At 43.4% G+C, this 18,959-nt stretch overlaps 1 protein-coding gene and 1 pseudogene across 6 annotated transcripts in view; both read right to left on the bottom strand.

Moving 5' to 3' along the window:
• PARP6 (poly(ADP-ribose) polymerase family member 6) overlaps positions 1 to 10,953 on the bottom strand; it is a 36,137-nt gene extending 25,184 nt beyond the window's left edge. For 2 of the 6 annotated variants that reach the window (XR_001602356.2, XR_001602357.2), the window contains exons 1-7: positions 9,394 to 10,583; positions 7,318 to 7,511; positions 6,606 to 6,683; positions 5,330 to 5,424; positions 4,858 to 4,918; positions 4,461 to 4,551; positions 3,953 to 4,019 (exon numbers count right to left, since the gene is read on the bottom strand). Coding sequence is in view for 1 of the 6 variants with exons in the window: in XM_016201425.2 (XP_016056911.1) it covers positions 3,953 to 4,019; positions 4,461 to 4,551; positions 4,858 to 4,918; positions 5,330 to 5,424; positions 6,606 to 6,683; positions 7,318 to 7,320 (395 nt within the window). In the remaining 5 variants the exon portion in view is untranslated. Of the gene's footprint in view, positions 1 to 3,952; positions 4,020 to 4,460; positions 4,552 to 4,857; positions 4,919 to 5,329; positions 5,425 to 6,605; positions 6,684 to 7,317; positions 7,512 to 9,393; positions 10,591 to 10,851 lie in introns of those variants that run through there. The other 4 variants (XR_015715685.1, XR_015715686.1, XR_015715684.1 and 1 more) reach the window with 3 other exon arrangements.
• Positions 2 to 3,851, bottom strand: LOC107528347 (small ribosomal subunit protein eS1 pseudogene; annotated as a pseudogene).
• Positions 10,954 to 18,959: the final 8,006 nt, after the last annotated feature.

Here is an 18,959-nt window from a genome sequence, read left to right as displayed (position 1 = left end):
TAAAGAAAACAGGCTTAAGAAAGCTCAGGCAGGGGAACAGGTCAAGAAATAGGACTATGAAAGGCAACTAATCTAAAATTCAGACCCAGGGACTGCAAAGGTACTTGTGGTGGGAGAATGTGTCTGAACCACCCTTACCATATGACCTTAGCACATGAAAATGTACTGTTCTAAAGTAGCTCTTTACCTAACTAGGGGGGTAAATACCCACTCCCATTACCTAGTATAATGGACCCCAAAAATTCTAAGATGCTTTGCTTTTAGAGGGAGATCTCAAAGGTGAGTCTTCAAAAGTTGTGAACCTTGGAACTTGTTGCCAAGAATGACTATATACTGAGAGTGAAACAAAAGTAGTGGTATAGAGGTAAGTACCACCCTCTGCCTTGAGAATAGTGAAGAAAAAAACTAGGGACATGAGAGATACTGACATTGTTAGGTGAAAAATTACATCCCTAAATTTATGGTTTCCAACTTGAGCTAGGCCCTCAGGTAGTGTTGTCAATCCTTTTGTTTGTCCTTGATCAGCTTCTCTAGTATTGCTCTAAGCCAGCAATTTTCAACTGGTGGCCATGGCACAGCAGTATGCCACAATAATTTTTAAAACATGCAATACCCGACTTATGATCCAGAATATCGAGGTTTGATTCCCAGTTGGGGCACATGGCTGGGATGAGGGCTTCATCCCCAGAGGGGGAGGGGGGGCATGCAGGAGGCAGCCCCTCAATGACTCTCTCTCATCACTGATGTTTCTATCTCTTTCTCCCTCTCCCTTCCTCTCTCTCTGAAATCAATAAAAATATATTTTTTTAAAAAAGTAAACATGCAATATATGACTATTAAGTCAGGGGCACTGACCTGTCTTCCCTTAGAATGTCAAATAAAAAATGACAACACAACAGCCATCTGGTGTAAATGAATCGAAAGTATACCTTTTTTTTTTGTCAGATTGGTAAAAAATTTTTTTGGTGTGCCCAGGATTTTAGTAATTAGTTTGTGTGCCATGAGATGAAAAAGGTTGAAAATTGCTGCTCTAAGCTACTATCCTAAATCTTTATCACCTTTTTAAGCAACTAACTTCACCTACAACAAATAACCTCTCTTCCTTCTAAATAGAGGAAACTGAAGCCATCAGGTATCAGCTCTCTTAATTTTCCAACCTAACTACCAAATTTATTTCCATTTCCACCCTTACCTCAATCCCTCCATTCTCTGGAGACAGGGTAATCCTCCTATTTAAGGATCAATGCCTCTATTTGTGCTCTAGATCTCAGCCCCTTCTTGCCTCTTTATGGACCTTGATCCATCAATCATCCCCCTCTCCTGTCAATTCGTTTCCCAAAGTCTACAAGAAGTTTCAGATTTCTGCCCCTCAGTCTACCTACCTAGCTACCTCTCCCTCTTTCCCTCCTATCCTCATCCATATTTCTCAATCCATACTTATTGTTTCTACTTTGTTACTAACCACTCACTTCTCAACATATTCTATCTTCACCACTCCACCACAACTGCTCTCACCTTGATGCTAAATCCAACAGAAATTTTTAAGTTCTCTTTCTTATCCTCTCTGGCACCTGGGCCTCCTTGTAGAAACCCTCCTTTTTGCCTTCTGTGACACCATTCTCTTCCCATTCTTCTCCAACTTCTTTCACCTACCTTCAGTGTTTCTTCTTTCTCTGCCTACCCTGCTAATTTCTTGGTTATTTTGTCTGGGTGTTAAAGGGTGTTTTGCCCTTGATCTTTTTACTTCATCATGCTCTCCTCTAGCAAACTCCAGTTCTGCACTGGCTATAATGTCCACCCATACACTGATATATATCTTCAACCCTAATCTCTCCTGTAAGTACCAAATCTACATATGTATCTACTAAGTATCTTCACTTAAATATCCCAAGGTTACCTTTAAACATGTTTAAAATGGAAGTAATTATCTACCTCATTCCACAAACCTGCTCCTCTTTTTAAATCCCTAATCTGTTGATATTACAATTTACCCAGACATCTGGGATGGAAACCTAGGAGTAACTTTCCACTATTCCTTGGCTTATGACCACATACAACACATTCAAATCAATCTTCAAGTCTTACTGATTTTTTAAAAAATATCACAAATAGGATTTTTCTTCTTCACCATTAAATGTCTGAATTTTAAACAGATTCTTGGACTGGGGGCTCATATCCATCAGCTTGTTCAACTTTAGCACCTGTCTCATCCCCAGTAGCTTTTCCAGAACTGCTACCTTCACCAGAAAGTTCCATGAGCTTTACAAATTCAAACCTGGGCTTCTCCAGCATTTTTACTTTTCTAATGAAGACATCATGGAGCAAATAAATAGATTGGCAAGCCTTTTCTATGTCTTTTCCAGTGCTACTTGGAATCAGTTTATTGACCACTTCTTTCAAGTCATTTGTCTGCACCTCTCAGGTCATGATTGCCATCTTCTTTTTCTGGATTTGGCAGATCTGTTGATGCTGAGCATAAGAGGTCTTCTGAATCTGATTGCTGCATTTTTTTAGTAAAACATAGACTAGACAAAGCAAATAACCATCAGTAGTCTTGACATCAACATGAACTTCAGTCATGGTCTGCCATTTTTTGACCATGAAGCACATTTTGTCACAGGTAAGATCCATGCCATGGAAATTAGTCAAGCAATTTTGCTCTGAACATTCTCAGTAATTAGCCTGAATTTTCTAAATGCAACTTCATATTCTGCAGATCAGCTAGGCTTGCTTCAAAAACAACCCTTGAGACCATCAGATGCGATTTTGGTTTCTGGACTTCTGGTGACTAGTATTTTTCCAATATTCCTTATATTGAACATAGCTGGTACTTTCACATCACACCAATCCTTCTTAAAAAATGGATCAACCACTTTCTTCTTGGCTCCCTTTTTGCCACCCTTCATAAGGCACTTGTTGACTGCCATGGTGCTGCTCAGAGAGCCAAAACGCAAGTCTTACTAATTTTATACCTCATAAATCTCTCCAGTCTACTTCTCACTTCTATTCTTACTTACAGTCACACTTTGGTTCAGGCCCTCATCATCTCATGTCTGGAATCCTACAAAAGCCTCCTACTAAACTAGTTCTGGTCTTTTGTCTCATCCCCTATCTGTTTTGCATAATGCTACCAGAATAGTGTTTTTAAAGCTAAATCAACCAGGTCCTTTCTCTGCCTAACACCCTTCAATACTCCCACTGCTGACAATATAAAAGCCCAAGATCCTCTCTGATTTGGACCCCTTCCTACATCTCTGGCTTCAGTTCCTGCCACTCTTCCCTTGCATTTTACTAGCAATATTAACTGCTTGAAGCTTCCTACATACATGCTGCTTCATGTTACTGTGCCCTAGCAAATGTTATTCACTTTTAGAGTCTGTTGACATAGGCAACTCTTATCTATCCTTGAAAACCATTATTCATCTCCCTTTCATTCATTCATTCATAGTCCTCCACCTACCACCAGATTAAGTCACTCCTTTCTGTGTTCTAAAACTTATGTATTCACTTGTATTAGAACATGTATCTCCACTGGACTATATTCGGAATTCACTGAGGGAAGAATCTGTAGCTCAATTCTTTTTGTATACCAAATACTTAGCAAGGTGCTCAACACATTCAATAAACTAAAACTGTCTGAGCTCCTAGGTCCCACTCTGAGAAAACTACAAGAGGATATATAAAGAACATGGCTCCAATTCCAGGGTTGTACTTTTGCTTAAATACTAATGAACCTATCTTTTTACCTTCAAGATGTCTCTAGGCCAGATACCCCAGAATCACAGGCTCCTCTGCCTAACCATAAATTTGGCTCCCCAAAATTTATTTTAGTCTTTCTTGGGCAAATCTCAGAAAGACATTTTGGAAGAAAAATTACACCCAAGGATGAACAAACATTCCATCTGCCTGTCCATCCACGTATGTCCATAACCAGAAAGATCAGAGTTCTTACTTTTTCAACTGAAGACCCAGCCCAAACCCTTCTTTATTCGATGGCTGGAAAACCTCAATTGATGGTTCTGCAAAGAGAAGAGAAAGCTCCTAGTATGTACATGTCACTTTCCTCCTGGGAGTCCAAAGCTCCAGTTCAGTGGAATAGCTTCCTCAAATTCTAAGAGTACACTAAACAACAATGGAGAAGGAAAACATTTGCGGCAAAGGGCAGATTCTGGGAGTAGACTAACCAATTTCAAATACCCTTAACCATTATGAGGAGGTTGAGGGGAAGGAGAGGAATAAATAATATCTGGGATCCAAAGAAAACAATTTCATTAACCAAGAAGGATTTGAGGGGGTTGCTATCAGGTGACAGGGAATAAAGACACCAGTGAGAGGAGACTGAAAAGTCCCTACCAATGGCCTGCAGATTATGCCCAAGGGCCTTGTTCCTAGTTTTTCTCTGTTTCACTTAATTTAGGACTTTAGATTAGCTCACACTTGCCCAAAGTCACTGCCTTTACCTGGTCCATCAAGGTACTGAGAAAGAGAAAATCGCAGTCTCAACACAATAGGTTCTGTCCGGAGGACCTTCCAGGCCGTAGAAACTTCCTCCTAAAAGAGTAAGGTCATATCTGAGTCACAGCACCAAAATAAATAAATAAATAAATAAATAAATAAATAAATAAGAATAAAAGAGTAAGGGAAACAGTTTCCAATTTAGCAACAGAGAGAAATAGACTTGAATAGACACACACATGCACATGACAGTTCACACCACTATGTACTAATGATCTAAAAAAGACAGGGATGGAGTGTATGTGCTCCAAATACAGCACTCAGGTACAAGACTCCTGGCCTACATGACAAAATCCACAAGTCCAGCTAGATATGTTGTTGGCAGGTACTAGCACCACTTACATCAAGGAAGCTGATGTTGATGTGGAGGTCAATGTCCACGTCATCGATAGTTCCATATTCTCTATAGAGATACAGGTGACCACAGGTGAGACTCATTAAGGGAGAAAGAAGGGAACAGAAACTGAAGGGAATGGTACAAGGTAGCTCTGTACCTAGGCTCTTAGCTACAGCCTCAAGCCACCTAATAATCAGAGCCTTCTCCAGGCCAGAAGCCTTTCTTACCTCAAAGGTGAAACTATCAGTCTGGAGGGGTCTAGGATAAGAAGGAATTTCTAAGAAAAGTGGCTATACTTCCCTTATTTCTGATAGCCAAGGTTAAGTACTCTGAGCAACTCTCACTATCATTAAGCTCACAATTTATCAATGTCTACACAGATCCCCTAGCACACCATAAAAAGAGAAAACCTCTAGCCTTTTAACAGATCAGAAAGAAGTGGCTTGCTCCCCTTCCATTCCTGAATTGAAGTCCCACCTGATGGATACAGAGTTCTCACTGTAGATCTCTTTCACGGCTTCAATGTCTGCATCAAGCTGTGGGTGTCGATATAGGTCAGCTGCACAGCTTCCCTGAGTCCGCAGCAAAAACAGTAAGGGGTGGGGAGGAAGACATAGCAGTAAAGAGAGAGGTGGGAAAAAAAACGATGAAAACACACCAGGAACAGGCAAATCAAACAACAGCAGGACATATAAGCAAAAAACTATATATACAAAAGAATTGTTGGTGGCAGCCCTAGCTGGGGATTTCATTGACAGACCAGTCTCCCTCCATCACCACTCTAAAAAGTTTCAATAGACAACTGCAGGCTTTGCTTAAGGGGTTCACATCCTTAAGCCTCAGCTACTCTTCTCAGACCTTGACCAGAATACTTAGGTGTCCCTTCTATGAGAGCTCAAAACAGACTGAAGAATACAGAATTTAACTCAGATTGGTTCTGTCTGAAGAGTCCAACATTCCTGCTCAGGACCATGCCTTGGGTATTGATGCAATCAGTGGCAGGGTAAATTTCTTTTAATTCTCATCCGAGGACATATTTTTATTTATTTATTTTTTTTTTGAGAGAGAGAGAGAGAGAAACATCAATGTGAAAGAGAAACATCGATTGGCTGCCTCTTGTACGGGGATCAAACATGCAATCTAGGCATGTGCCCTGATGGAAAATTAAACCCACAACCTTTCAGTGCACAGGGACAATGCTCCAACCAATTGAGCTACCTGGCAGGGTAATTCTTAACAAAATTTTACAGTAATGATTGAAATGATCCACTGGCTAGTGAGGGAACAGTCAGAAAATAATTATTTCCAAATAAGAACATAAGGGTAGTCCTGGCTGGTGTTGCCCAGTGGTTAGAGCATTGACCCTTGCACCAAAGGGTAGCTGGTTCAATCCAGGTCAAGGGCACGAACCTGGGTTGCAGGTTTGATCCCCAGTTGGGGCATGTATGGGATGAAACCGATCGTTTCTTTCCCCCCCCTTCCACTCTCTAAAAATCAATGGAAAAAATATCCTCAGGTGAGGATTAACAAAACAAACAAACAAACAAACAACATGTGGGTAGCCTCCACGTAGAGAGGAGATAGTTTATTCTAGGAAAGGTATGAGTCCCAGACAAGAGCAAGGATATATCAGCTCTGACAAGATAATGCTCAAACCACACCAACATTGTATCTCTGGTCCAGAATCATCTCTTTTACTCCAGAGAACCACATTTTTACCATCCAACATGTATCTTAGAGGCTGAAATCTCACCTGAACTCCATAGAGAAATTCCTCTGATTCATTATCTCCCTCCGAATCATCATCATTCCAAAACTGGCCTTTGATGTCCTAGTAATGAGAAATAAGCGTAGGATCCTTTGTTGATCCATTACCCCATGGAATGGAGTGAGGTGACAGGGTGGGGAAATAGATCCCCACAAGGAATGGGAGGTCCCTTGGGATAGCATAATTGAGTCCCTAATTTCTTTATTCCCTTCACCTCATCCTTTGGGAGCATCTGAGACTCTTCCTGAATCTGGCCATATCCATGGCCTAGCTCTGTTGGTAGGATGGAAAAAAACAGTAGAGAATTTTGGCCTTCTTAAGTGTCAGGTATGATTAAGGGTCTGGTAGCCAGAAGGCAAGAGGATGAAGAATTCAATGTCAAGGTTGGTTCCTAGGTATATCTAGGTTCTAGTATAAGCTAGCCTCTAGAATCATCTAGGGAACCCAATGCAGTTCCAAAGCATACCTAAACTCTTGTCTCATCTCTCCCTTTCTTTCCCTTTCCTTCCAAAGAAAATCCACCTATACACAGATCAAATAATATTGTTTCCATGCCTCTTCTGCTTCCTTTAACTTCAAAGAGCCCCTCTACCTTCCAAAAGGGTGGGAGGGGAAACACCAGGAAAAGATGAGGTCTGCACTTTGTCCCATCTACCCCCTGGATGCTCAGTTGCAGAGGTGGGCAGTCAGTCCTCACCATTGGGTCAATAGGTCACACACACTCCTTGAGTGCTAGGCAGTACCCCTCCATACCACCAGCTGAACCCAGGCCAACGAGATGGGCATTTAGGAGGCCAAAAGGGAGACAAAGGAGGGGGTGATGTCTGGGGCTGACTGGAGATCTGCTGGGGATGGCAGGCTCTGCTGTGGTGGTGGTAACAAGTCACTGTCCTGTAGAAAGTAGACAACAATTGGTTTTATCACCACATGAAAGCTGGTGTGTATACACAGGCACACATTTATGAATATACTTTTATTATACATGTGTATAGACACTTGTGCATAAAGAAACATACTTCCATTCATGTGCACATACTTGTACACACAGTTCTTTAAAGATAATGAACTCTGAAAGCCCTTCAGAAACATAAGACATTACTGTTCCATTTATGCTGGAGAGTTGGGACTGGAGCAAGTCCCTCCTCTAGTTCATGATGCTGTACCAACCTTGAAGCCAAAAGTGATAGTGGCAAGACCAGATGCTTACACTATTCTATCACATCAGTTCATTTGGAACATTTTTCATAGTACCAACTCCCATCAGAATCAGATTCTTTGAGGAGTTTTTACCCCTAATTACTTCTCCAAGTCAAGTCTCCATCGCTTATTAAACATCAGTATCACTAGAAGCCTTTATATGATAATCTTAGCTAATTTAAAGTCCTCAACAACACTGAACACCCTCTGGTAGACACAGTCTGAGCTGTTATGGCCAAAATAATGCCCTGCACTCATCTTGGAACTTATTCCCTGAACAAAAATGCAATAATGATCCCAATAAATGCTCAGAAAAACATGAACTCCTAGTCCTTTCAAAAAAGTGAGAACCACTGTTCTAGGCCTTCCTGGCTCTGCATATATCTCAGTCTCACCCACACCAACCTTAAACACAGGGCTTCTTGGTCTCTAATATGGCTCTGTTGAATCTTAGGTTTCTAAATCAGTGGTTTTTGAGTGGGCTTTGTGGATCTGTAGCATCAGTACCATCAAGGAACTTATTAAAAATGCAATTTCAAGGACCCCTACTGAAATCTACTGAATTAAACAATATGCAAAAGGAAACTGCAAGTGAAGTTCTTAGAGTTTAAATCACCTATTTGAGTTTTTTTTTTAATATATCTTTATTGACTTCAGAGAGAGGAAAGGAGAGGGATAGAGAGATAGAAATATCAATGATGAGAGTCATTGATCAGCTGCAGCCCACAACCCGGGCATGTGCCCTGACCGGGAATCGAACCCTGATCGCCTGGATCCTAGGGTCGATGCTCAACCGCTGAGCCACGCCCGGCCGGGCACCTATTTGAGATCTTTAAAATACTACTCCAGCACTAAAATGAGAGGGATAGATGAAATAAATATGGCAAAATGCCAATTATGGATGAAGCTAGGTGATGGGTACATGAGGGTTTCTTGTACTCTCAGCTTTTGTGTATAATTGGAAAATTTCATCATAAAAAGTTTTTAAAAAATCAGGTTATTCATGGACTCTTGCAGGGGCTCTCCCTAAAAAGTCAACTCTAAATGTGAATAAAAGATTACCCAAGACTCCACAACTGCCTCCTTGTTATTCTTCAAACATATGAAGCATATTCCCCCCACAGGGCCTTTGACCCTGCTGTTCCCACTTCTTGGAAAGCTTTTCACCCATATATCCACATGACTTGCTCCTTCACTCTTTCAGATATCTGCTCTAAGGTCACCTTGGATCCTATGTAAAATAGCAAAACCCCAGCACATACATACTAGCACGCTCTATCCCCCTTCCCTGCATTATTTTGTTCCACAGTACTTATCATGCTCTGACATACAAAACGTTTTTTATTGTGTTTATCTCCCACCACAAAGTAAGGTCTATGGTGGCATAGGCTTTGACTGTTTTCACTGCCTCTATTGCCAGTCTCTCGACACATATTTATTAAATGAATGAATGAGTCAATCAATCAATCATCTGCTGATACTTAAGCCAAAGGGCAAATACATACCAGCACCTAAATGTACCTACATATAAACAAAATCATACAAAAATGATTTTAAAAAGCAAGACTCCATTCACCTTTAAAAGCAGCTGAAAACCAGAATATGAAGATCTGGGGGCTGGGTTTGTGAGATTTGAAAATAAACAGTCAGGTGCTAATCTGGATGATCAGAGAGGAACAAAGGAGGAGGCACTAATGTCCAGCCTAGGCTGTCTTGGGCTCGGTGGTAGGATGACAGCAGAGTGGGCCAGGAGCATTAACTTTCTCCAAGTCTTTGTCACTGTAGAAGTCAAGAAACAGCCTCTCTCCAAGGGCTGTTGTTACTTGGTTTCTGCTGTTAACACAAGGAGGAAAAGGTAGTTAGAATTTTTCTCGTCCAGGGAAGAAACAATTCAGAGTCTACCATCTTTTCCAAACCAGGCTGTTTTAATGAAAGATACTCTCCACTTTCTACTATCAATGCCCATTCCTCTCAAGAGATGGAGAATGGGTTTAAAAGGTGAAGAATGGGAAAATGGGAGGGGTGAGTCATGAAATTCACAGAATCACAGACATTTTTCATGAGGAATAAACCTGAAAGATGACCTGTTTCAAAGCTTTCATGTTATACATAGAATACCAAGATGTAGGGAGGTGAAACTACTTGCTCAGAATAGAGGAACTGGAACTTAAGCATATTTGACAGGTCTTAATTACATCCAGTCTTCTCCTGATGTGGTTTTAACTAGTTTAAGGAGTTCATAATAAATTAAGCAAGAAAGACCTGATTTATCTAAATGAGGTAAAGGAGGGACCCTTTCAAAAGAAGCTGGGCCAAATACAGATTGTGTGAACAGTGCCCAGAAAAGGGTGTTGTTCAGCTCAGAGTTTAGTTTGTTTTTGGATGGCGGTAGCTAACATAGAACACTTGATGAATTTTCATGGGAACAGACCAAACGTTAAGTATGCCTCAAGTCTGGATCACAAAGGTCTTTCCATGCGGGTTTTTCGGTGTGACAACTTTACATCTAGTCAAAGATCTTAACGTTTAAAATCTGGGTTTGACTCCCAGCTTTGTGGTCTTGGGAAAGGTTAATGTGCTCCATATCGAGTGTTCCTTTCTCAGAAAGACGAGGCCACTGAACAAAGAGTGCGGGGGAGAACCCACAGAGGGCCGTTCCCACAGACCAGCGCTATCTCGGGCACCCCGTGGAGGGAGAAAACGGGGTCTGCCCCAAACACTAGCTGCCACTGCGCTTCCAGGACAGGCCCGGAGGCCTCCCTTGGGGGAGTCTCTGGTCTCCTCCGGAAACCCCAAGGACACCTAACACCTGCTTCCCAGGAAAGAAACTCTGTGCCCGATCTGTGTCGCCCGCCGCCCGGCCTTGAGGGAAGCCTGTCAAGCCTAGGAGAGCCCCTCAGAGCCACCCGTCCAAGCCCGTCACTTCACCCACCCCGGCCGGCGGAGCGGGCCCCGCACCCTTCGAGCGGCCTGGCCGCCCCGCCCCACCCCTCCCCGGGCAGCCGCTTCACAGGCCGGCCTCGCGAGTACTCACGGCGACCCCGGGCCGCGCGCGGCCGCCGCTGAGGGGACAAGCGGCCCGGGACGCCCAGCGGGGGCGGAGCGGCAGAGCAAGGGGCGGGGGCCGGGACTGGCGGGCGAGGTCGCGCTTCCCCACGCCCCGTGGTTCCGTCACGGGCGCGCTGAGCCACTCTGCGCATGCGGACGCGGCGATACCTGGCCACATGGCCCGCTCGGGCCCAACCACCACGCCGCCTGGCCCGGAGCGCGCCGCTGCTCAGGACGCCGAGCTCACTGAGCCTGCGCGGTGCTGGCGGGTTGGGTGGGTGGTGGGGCAGGGGGCGCTACGCGGAGTGGGAGGGCTGCGGCGTAAATAAGGGCGGGTGCGTGGAGCAACAAGAGGGGCTCCGAGGCTGCGTGGAGGGCCCTCCAAAAGAGACGTTGGCATTTGGCGCCCCCTGTGGCTGGGAGGAATGAACAGGGAAGGCCATCCGCTGCTGCCTCTGGGCGTTCAAAGGCGGTCTGATGGAGACTGAGAAGGGCTTCCAGAGGCCCTGCTGATTCCAAGAATCTCTGTTTTGTAGTGGAAGTCAGACACCTAGGGATTATTTAATTCTTTAATACATTTACTCCCCTGGCAGCTGCGGTGTACTGGGAAGCACTCCAACCTTCTATACAGACAGAGGAGTTATGAAGAAAACGGGTGACATAGTAGACCCGGCAAGTTCAGGGGCCTACTTGGCGGGCCGGCATACTCAATGACCGCAAAGGCACCACACAGGATGGTCTGATCTTGAACTCCTAAGGGCATGTCATGGCAGGTCAAGTTTTACCTTCAGTGAGCCCTGCCCATTGTTTTTATGCATCTAGGATAACATACCCAAAATTGTCAGTGTAATTTTCTTTTCCAGAACCCCCTCAGAGGCACAACCATTGACACCAGAGCACAAGACGAATGGAACAGGAGACCATGAGATCTCTCGTTATCTCGTTGCTTGCAAACTATCACTATTCACTGTAAATGTGTTTTTTTTAATCTTTTTAAAAATTTTTCACTTACAGGTGACATACAATATTATATTTGTTTCAGGTGTATAACCTAGTGATTAGACAGTACATAACTTACTAAGTGATCATCTTGATAAATCTCGCACCCTTCTGACACCATACACAGTTATTACAGTATTGTTGACTATATTCCCTGTGCTATATTTTACATCCCCATGACTATTCTGTAACCACCAATTTGTACTTCTTAATCCCTTTACCTTTTCACCCATCCAGGAACCGTCAAAATGTTACCTGTACCTATGAGTCTGTTTCTGTTTTGCTTGTTTGTTTATGTTTGCTTTTCAGATTCAACTGTTGGTAGATATGTATTTATTGCCATTTTACTGTTCATATTTTTTATCTTTTTTTTCCTTTTTAAAGAAGTCCCTTTAACATTTCATATAATACTGGTTTGGTGGTGATGAACTCCTTTAGCTTTTTCTTGTCTGGGAAGCTCTTTATCTGACCTTTGATTCTAAATGATAGCTTTGCAGAATGGAGTAATCTTGGTTGTAGGTCCTTGCTTTTCATCACTTTGAATATTTCTTGCAACTCCCTTCTGGCCTGCAAAGTTTCTGTTGAGAAATCAGCTGACAGTCTTATGGGAGCTCCTTTGTAGGTAAGTAATTGCTTTTTCCTTGCTGCTTTTAAGACCCTCTGTTTGTCTTTAACCTTTTGCATTTTAGTTATGATGTGTCTTGGTCTGGGCCTCTTTGGGCTTATCTTGTTTGGGACTCTCAGTGCTTCCTGGACTTGTATGTCTGTTTCTTTCACCGAGTTAGGGAAGTTTTCTGTCATTACTTTTTCAAATAGATTTTTAATTTCTTGCTCTCTCTTCTTTTGGCACCCCCCATGATGTGAATTATGGTATGCCTAAAGTTGTCCCAGAGGCTCCTAATACTATCCTAATTTTTTTGGATTCGTTTTTTTGCTCTTCTGATTGGGTGTTTTTTGCTTCCTCCTTATATTCCAAATTGCAGATTTGATTCTCATCTTCATCTACTGTACTCTTTTAAAAAGATATATTTATTTAATTTATATTTATTGATTTAAGAGAGAGAGAGACATCGACTTGTTATTCCATATATATATGCATTCATTGCTTGATTCTTGTATGTGCCCTGACTGGGGATCAAACCCACAACCTTGGAATATTGTGATGATGCTCCAACCAACTGAACTACCCAGCCAGGGCTCATCTACTCTAATGTTGAGTCCCTGTAAATTATTTTTCATTTCTGGCTGGTCCTTTTTATGCTGTTTATGTTCTCACTAAATTCATTGAGCATCCTTTAACCAGTGTTTTAAACTCTGCATCTGGTAGACTGTTTGTCTCCATTTTGTTTAGTTCTTTTTCTAGAGTTTTGGTCTATTCTTTCATACGGGACATGATTCTTTGTCTCCTCATTTTGGAAGCCTCCCTGTGTTTGTTTTTGTGTTTTAGGTAGAGCTGCTACATCTCCCAGGCTTGGTAGAGTGACCTAATATAGTGGGTGTTCTGTAGGGTCCAGTGGCACAGCCTCCCCGATCACCCAAGCTGGGCACTCAAAGTCTGACTCCTATGTGAGCTGTGCACACCCTGCTCTTGTAGTTGAGCCTTGATTGCTGTTGGCATGTGAATGGGAGAGATTTACCCCTGGGTTGATCAGCTCAAGGACTGGCTGTGACCACCAACCACTGACCTCCAACCACCATAGAATATTAGCTTTGCTGGGGGCCCACCCTACAGAGCAGGACTTACTTCAGCAGGGTTCTGGTACCTGCTGAGTCTGCCCCTTAAGTGTGGCACTTGTGAAGGTGGTTGGGTGGTGGTGCTTCAATGTGATCTGAATTTGTCCACTGGATGTGTTGGCTCTGGGGCCTCCTAGGAAGTGCAGGCCAAGGTCAAGGTCAGCTGCTGCCTGTGTTCTGTCTGGGGCCACCCAGCATGGCCTACAAAGCAATCTGCGGATAGCTGCTACTTTGCCGGGCTTCAAGGTACCCAGGTGAGGCCAAGCTGTGAACCAACTTAGTGATAGGTACAGGGGACACGGATGCTGCTCATTTAAGAGATTTTAGGAAAATCTGAAGCGTGAGCCAAGATAAGCCATTCACATAGAAAAGCCACTGGAAATAGCTTGGCTGGGCCCAAAAGTTGGATGGGGTGGAGGCTTAGGGAGTCACCAAGGCAAGGCAAATAGGATTAGCCCAGTTGATGGAGTCTCAGATATGGTTGGCACCTGCCTGCCAACTCTGTGTAGGGGAGGGCTCATCAAAGGAACAATGAACTCTGCCAGCACTTCTGTCTGAGAGAAAACTGCCCCCCAGCTCTTACCCTGATGAAAGACAACTCAGTTTCTCCCCTTTTGTCCTTGGTTCCTTTTGAGCTGTTGCCCCAGCAATGGAGCTCAGAGGGAAGGAGGGAGTCCAAGTAAGTCTGTGTGTGGGCCCTTTAAGAGGAACTGCCTGGGACTTCAGCAGCCCTCTGTCTTCCTCATCCTCAATTCCCACTGGTTTTGCAGCCAGAAGTTATGGGACTTCTCTTCCTGGCACTGGAACCCTGGGCTAGGGGGTGTGGTATGGGACTGGGACCCATCGCTCCTTAGGGGGGGACCCCTGCAGCCAAGATATCCCTCCAAATTTTTATCTGCCACATGTGGGTGTGGGACCAGCTCATTCAGCATCTCCACCCCTCCTATCAGTCTGATGTGGCTTCTTTAATTCCCTAGTTGTAGGACTTCCATTCACCAGATTTCAGATGGTTCTGAATGATTCACTATATTGTTAAATGTTAACTATACTATACCCACCTCTGTAAACAAGTATATGTCTCTCCATTTTACTTTTTAAAAAAATATATATCTTTTATTGATTTCAGAGAGAGGAAAGGAGAGGGAGAGAGAGATAGAAACATCAATGATGAGAGAGTCATTGATCTGCTGCAGCCCGCAACCCGGGCATGTGCCCCAACTGGGAATCGAACCCTGATCGCCTGGATCCTAGTCGATGCTCAACCGCTGAGCCACGCCCGGCCAGATCCATTTTACTTTTTATCCAACCCTAGACATTTCCCCATTTTGGTTTCTCCCACCTCCCTAATCTATCACCAGTAGATTTCATGTAACCTTCTTTATGTTTTCTCCCTTGATTCCAAATGTATAAAATAAGCTGTAAAACTGCCATTCCCAGAGCATTTTTTCAATCTGTTGAAAATTTGCTTCCAAGAGTGTCCTCAAAATCTTGGCTCAAATATGCCTGGCCGGGCTTGGCTCAGTGGTTAAGTGTCGACCTAGGATCCAGGCGATCAGGGTTTGATTCCTGGTCAGGGCACATGCCCGGGTTGCGGGCTGCAGCCGATCAATGACTCTCTCGTCACTGATGTTTCTATCTCTCTCCCTTTCCTTTCCTCTCTCTGAAATCAATAAAGATATATTTTTAAAAAAACACACACAAAAAACTCTTAAAAAAAAAAATCTTGGTTCAAATAAATTCTTATAAAGTTTTCAAAAGGAAGAATTAACAGGGTTCAAAGTTTGGTTTCAGTACTCATTGACTGTTCAGCCTAATTTCTGAGTCTTAGTTTTCTCATCTGTAAAGTGGGAACAATTAAATAGGTATATTTAATGGGGCTCCTGTGGCGAGGATGAAATGAGATGGTTGAACCATATAAAAGTGCCATTTTGTAGGATATAGAGTCAAATACCTGCAATTTTATATGGCTCAAACTAATATGGTTGGCCCTTGAACAACACTGGGGTTAGGGGTGTAACCCTGTCACTGGAAAGGGACAAGGACCAAGGGGAGTCTGCCCCGGCATGGTATGGAATGTGTAGGTTATTGACTTTAAGCAGGAAAGATTTCACAGTTTGAGTCCAGGTGATTTGAGGAGCATACTTATTAAAGCTGGGGACAGTGAAACAAAAGAACAGCTTAAGATAGAAGAGGCAAGTTCACAGCGACAGGAGTAAGCACAGGCAGAGCTGTTTTTCAGCTCACTGAAAAGTTAAACAAAAGAAGGGTCCTTAGAAACAGGTTCAGGGAGTTAGTCCAGGATGAGCTTCCACTGCCTGCTGCTCCCCTGCTTGCAAGCTTTGTCGGGACCCTTAGAGCTTAGAAGAAAGAGAACAAAAGTTCACCGGAGGAAAAGGGGGATGCAGGCACGCTGTAGACTCTAGAGTCTAGAGAGAATGCTTGGTGGCTTCTTTTATCTTGGGGGGTTTTATCTATTTTCTAAAAGTGGGAATTTTAGGATAGGTCTTGGGAGGATCTCAACAGAGTATTCACCAGCTTCCCAGGTGTGCCCTTCAATATGCTGATTCATCAAAATGAGTGTAAAGAGGGGTCAGGGTCATTCTCTGGTCAGTTTTATCTTCAAAGAATGTCACTGAAGAGGGACTGGGACCGAGGTGGGTCTGCCCTGGCACAGTCAGGAATGTGTAAATCATTTGATCCTAAGTGTCCTTGATTAGCAAAGATAAGACCTATGACATATTATCTGGCTGTAAATTGCTCCACCAGTTTGTTTTGTTCAGCTACCTGTCTCAGTCTCCCCATTTTACTTGTCAAGGAATTTTCCTAGCTTCTTACTAACCTGCCTCATTTTCCCCTCAGAGACTTTCATCCCTGAAGTCTTTTAGGGGTGATGAGGGAAGAGGGCCTGTCTTCAGTAACTGCTTCTTGCTCACAAGAGTCATGGTTCCTCCCTGCATAGGGTATGGAAGTCTCTACCTGCCTGATCTAAGGGGTACAAGGGAATGGAGTCTGAGACTGAAACAGAGAGGCTGTTAGCTGATTCTTCTAAAGTAGGGATGGGCTAGAATCCCTGAAGCATCATCATCTTGGAATTGTTGTATTTCAGAGGTGACAAATTTGACAAGAAGGTTGAAAAGACATGGTCCAAAGATGAGAAGGAGAACTATAACTACTAGAGGTCCAAGGAGGGGTAAAAACCAGGTAATGAAGGGGAGAGCAGACTTTACAGAATCCCAGATTGAGCTGGTAGAAGGGTTCCCCTTTCCAAAGTTATGAAGCCAGGTGGCCCGGTCATAGGTTTTTGGTTTTTTTAAATGTCTTCCTCTACTTGATTTGAAGAGTTAGTGTAAGTGCAGTAGGTTGTGTTCATGACTGCGCATACCTTCCCTCTGCTGCCAGTAGGTAATTGAGGGCTAATCTGTTGTCTAGCACAACATTAGCAAGAGAAACTAGAGACCATTGTAAGTTTTTGAGGGCATCGCCAGTACTCCTTTCTAGGGCAGTTATACTGTCTGTTAAATTTCTTAAGATGGCTTCATGATAGGCAAATTCTCACCATGGGGCTGCTAGGCTGATGACTGCCCCTGTTCCAGCTACAATGAGACCAATGGCCCTTTTATTTTGAGGATGAGTGGCATTATGAACAGTGACAGAAATCCCTCAAGGGCCAAGAAAACCTAAGGTGCACTGGCCTTGAAATTATGTGTTGTCGACACATGGATAAGCTAGAGCAGCTAAGGCTGATAGAACTTGGTATAAGGTCTGCCATCATAATGTAGGCTATTTTGGGGGAGTCCACAAAAGAAGAGGTATCCATGAGGGGTGGACGCTTGCTGGGGATACGTTGTTGAAAACCAGGCTCATAGGGTCTCCCTTGCAATCAGGGGAAAGGGATCCCCTTTTAGGAGTGGGTCCTTTGGCCCTGTGGGGGCTCTGTGTGCTGTGGGGATCTGGTAAAGGAGTTTCCAGTTAGTATTAGTTTCTCCTTGCCAATAGCTGCAGGTATTCTGGGGGTCATTTTGAGAATTAGTTTCCCAGATACCTGGTTGGCTTTTGTGGACTAGCGGACACTAGTGTGTCAAATTAGGGATACAGAAAACTCTGTTCGAAAAAGTCTTTGGATATATTGGAGGTGGGACAGAATCATCTAGTCCAGGCTTATTGATACATTTGTTGGACGTAACACAATGACAACAGGGTTCTTTAAGGGTCTTGCATAAGAGCATCTTACTGACCAGTTATTAGTCTGACTAATGACTAGGGAGAGGTTGATGCAAGGAAAGCCACTGGGAACTGGAGGGAGGTTTACTAAAAAAGGACTGGCCTTTTTGAAATCCTTGGAGGACCTTGGTAATAGTTAGATTCAAGTTGAAAACTGTAGGTTGAAATTGAGGTGGGAGGACTGTTGCAACCAGCTATGGCAGATCCAGCAATTGGAAAGTTGATTTCTAGTAGCAATTATATTAGAAAAGTTTATTACTATATTGTTCTCCCATTCTCCTTGTAGGGATCCTGGGTACAGTAGGGTCATGAAAATAAGAAAGATATACATGGTTGGTTAGAATTTGAATAATTTGAGCAGAGTAGAGGACCTAGGACTTTATCTGATAAGGATTCAATCCAACAGGGACAGAAAAAGTATTTTCCTGGAAGAGGAAGCTGAGCGTATTGACAGGCTAGTAGGAAATATGAGAAAGACAATTATATTAAAGCCCAGTCACCATGTTACTTATCTGTGACCAGTTATTGTTTCTTTTTCTTTTATCCTCACCAAGGATGTTTATTGCTTTGAGAGAGAGAGAGAAAGGGGGAGGGGAGAGAGAAAAATTGATTGGTTGCCTTTTGTACACACCCCAGCCAGTGACCAAGCCCACAACCTAGATATGTGCCCTGACCAGGAATTGAACCCATAGCCTTTTGGTGTATAGGATGATGCTCCAACCAACTGAGCCACTTGGTCAGGACAGGTTTTTGTTTCATTTTTTTAAAAAAATTTTATTGATTTTGAGAGAGAGAGATTGGTTGATTGATTGATTTGTTGTTCCACTTATTAATTCATCCATTGGTTGATTCTTGTGTGTGCCCTGATTGGGGGTTGAACCTGGAACCTTGGTCTATTGGGACAATGCTTGAACCAACTGAGCTACCCAGCCAGGATCAGGTTTTTGTTTCTTGAAATGGAGCTTACGGTCCTCACTGGATTCACAAGAGTAAGTCTCAGATTATGGTTCCTGTGGGAACTCATAAGCAACAGATTTAATTAGAGATAAGTGAACCCAACTGGCTATTCCTGAGAGCTTTACTGCAGTTGGGCTGCTTAGTAGGACCTGATGTGGGCCCTTCCATCTGTGTTGTAGCTGG

Source organism: Miniopterus natalensis, chromosome 1 (genome assembly GCF_054644295.1).
Source record: "Miniopterus natalensis isolate mMinNat1 chromosome 1, mMinNat1.hap1, whole genome shotgun sequence".
Taxonomy (NCBI): Eukaryota; Metazoa; Chordata; class Mammalia; order Chiroptera; family Miniopteridae; genus Miniopterus; species Miniopterus natalensis.
The sequence above is the reverse complement of the archived record's forward strand: the minus strand, read 5'-3'. Positions and strand labels throughout refer to the sequence as shown.